Source organism: Babylonia areolata, chromosome 13, assembly GCF_041734735.1.
Source record: "Babylonia areolata isolate BAREFJ2019XMU chromosome 13, ASM4173473v1, whole genome shotgun sequence".
Taxonomy (NCBI): Eukaryota; Metazoa; Mollusca; class Gastropoda; order Neogastropoda; family Buccinidae; genus Babylonia; species Babylonia areolata.
The window spans coordinates 26,883,331-26,885,830 of NC_134888.1; the positions used below are offsets into that span (position 1 = coordinate 26,883,331).

General features: G+C 44.2%; 1 protein-coding gene across 1 annotated transcript in view; it reads left to right on the plus strand.

Annotated features, from left to right (window-relative positions):
* The window catches only part of LOC143288898 (uncharacterized), a 134,900-nt gene that overhangs the window by 118,871 nt on the left and 13,529 nt on the right, over window positions 1-2,500 (plus strand). Inside the window, exons 3-4 of the mRNA XM_076597562.1 lie at window positions 1-107; window positions 1,087-1,265. The exon at window positions 1-107 is cut by the window's left edge and continues 22 nt beyond it. Of these exons, the coding sequence (XP_076453677.1) occupies window positions 1-107; window positions 1,087-1,265 (286 nt within the window). The remainder of the gene's footprint in view (window positions 108-1,086; window positions 1,266-2,500) is intronic.

The window sequence follows — 2,500 nt, forward strand, 5'->3', positions numbered from 1 at the left end:
GGAACGTTTACGCCTGACAGCTGTCCAATCAGGAGACGGCCTGAAGATCACGTGGTACAGTGCCCTCAACACAAGGGACCGGTTGGAGGCAGCGCTCGCAAGCCGAAGTGACCTCGGTTTCCTGTTTCTGAAGTTTTCATCTGAATCATAAAATGAAATATCAGCAACCAGTTTTTCCTGTCGTTCACAGAAGCACACATACAACTTAACAACCAGGCTGACAGTCATAGAAACATGCACACAACTGAACAACCAGGTTGTCAGTCATAGAAACATGCACACAACTGAACAACCAGATTGTCATTCATAGAAACATGCACACAACTGAACAACCAGGTTGTCATTCATAGAAACATACACACAACTGAACAACCAGGTTGTCAGTCATAGAAACATGCACACAACTGAACAACCAGGTTGTCATTCATAGAAACATGCACACAACTGAACAACCAGGTTGTCATTCATAGAAACATGCACACAACTGAACAACCAGGTAGTCATTCATAGAAAAATACACACAACTGAACAACAAGGCTGTCATTCATGGAAATATACATATAACTGAACAACCAGGTTGTCATTCATAGAACCATGCACACAACTAAACAACCAGGTTGTCATTCATAGAAACATACACACAGCTAAACAACCAGACTGTCATGCAACACACACACACCTAAACAATCAGGCAACCTAGTTAACAACCAGACAATTTAGCAACACTGAATACCTGTTATAAACTTGTCTAAAATTGTCACGAACTCTGTCACTGGACATTTTGTTTCATTGGAAATCATTAGGTTATGTTTCATGACAGTGACTGGGAGGGTGTCATCCCAAATCGCCTTTTTCCCGATTCGCCTATCGCTAAATTGCCGACCCCCTATTCACCTGCCCCCTGCATTCAGTTTCTCTGTTTGTCACACACATACGCACACACACGAACACGCACAAACACACTCACATACGCATACGAATGCACGTATTCATACATGTAGGCAAGTTATATATGTATGTATGTATGTATGTATGCATCTATCTATCTATCTATCTTTCTTTCCTTGTTTCTTTCTCCCTCCCCAGAGAAAGAGGCCGTGATGTTGGAAGCTGACGTCAGCCACCGTTCCTATGACGCAACGATTCCGGAGAAGGAACAGCTGATGATGTCACTGGGGCGTGACGTCAAGAGTGACCTGTCCCTGGAAGACTGGCTGGACACCGTCATCGCCGCCAGAAGAGCAGGCATCAAGCTCAACTTCATGGTACGCGTGGGGGGGGTGTTTAACCTGCGCAAGTCAGCATAATTGATTGGACCGTTGAGTTGCTGATATTACCTCTTCTTCTTTTTCTGCGTTCACTCGTATGCGCACGAGTGGGCTTTTACGTGTATGACCGTTTTTACCCCGCCATGTAGGCAGCCATACTCCGTTTTCGGGGGTGTGCATGCTGGGTATGTTCTTGTTTCCATAACCTACCGAACGCTGACATGGATTACAGGATCTTTAACGTGCGTATTTGATCTTCTGCTTGCATATACACACGAAAGGGGTTCAGGCACTAGCAGGTCTGCACATATGTTGACCTGGGAGATCGTAAAAATCTCCACACTTTACCCACCAGGCGCCGTCACAGTGATTCGAACCCGGGACCCTCAGATCGTAAAGTCCAATGCTTTAACCATTCGGCTATGGCGCCCGTCAACTGATATTACCTATTTGTTTTGTCAGTTTTGTTAACCTCTTTGATTGCTGAGCACTGGTGAAAAGTGAGAGAGGAAGGTGGCAGAATGGTTAAAACACTTATCTGCCAATAGAGTGTCTGTGAATGTCTCGGTTCCAATCCCGCGCTCTCACCCTTTCTCCCAAACTTGGAAAATCAAACTGAGCGTCTTGTCATTCGGATGAGACGATAAACCGAGGTCCCGTGTGTGAATCACGCACTTGGCGCACCGAAAAAGAATCCATGGCAACAAAAGCGTTGTCCTCTGTCCTCTGTGGAGTGATGGCCTAGAGGTAACGCGTCCGCCTTGGAAGCGAGAGAATCTGAGTGCGCTGGTTAAAATCACGGTTCAGCCGCCGATATTTTCTCCCCCTCCACTAGACCTTGAGTGGTGGTCTGGACGCTAGTCATTCGGATGAGACGATAAACCGAGGTCCCGTGTGCTGCATGCATTTAGCGCACGTAAAAGAACCCACGGCAACAAAAGAGTTGTACCTGGCAAAATTTTGTAGAAAAATCCACTTCGATAGGAAAAACAAATAAAACTACACGCAGGAAAAACTAAAAAAAAAAGAAAAAAGAAAAAAAGAAAAAAAAGGGTGGCGCTGTAGTGTAGCGACGCGCTCTCCCTGGGGAGAGCAGCCCGAATTTCACACAGAGAAATCTGATGTGATAAAAAGAAATACAAATACAAATACAAATTTTGTAGAAGAAATCCACTCTGAGATATATATATATATATATATATATATATATATATATATATATACATATATAT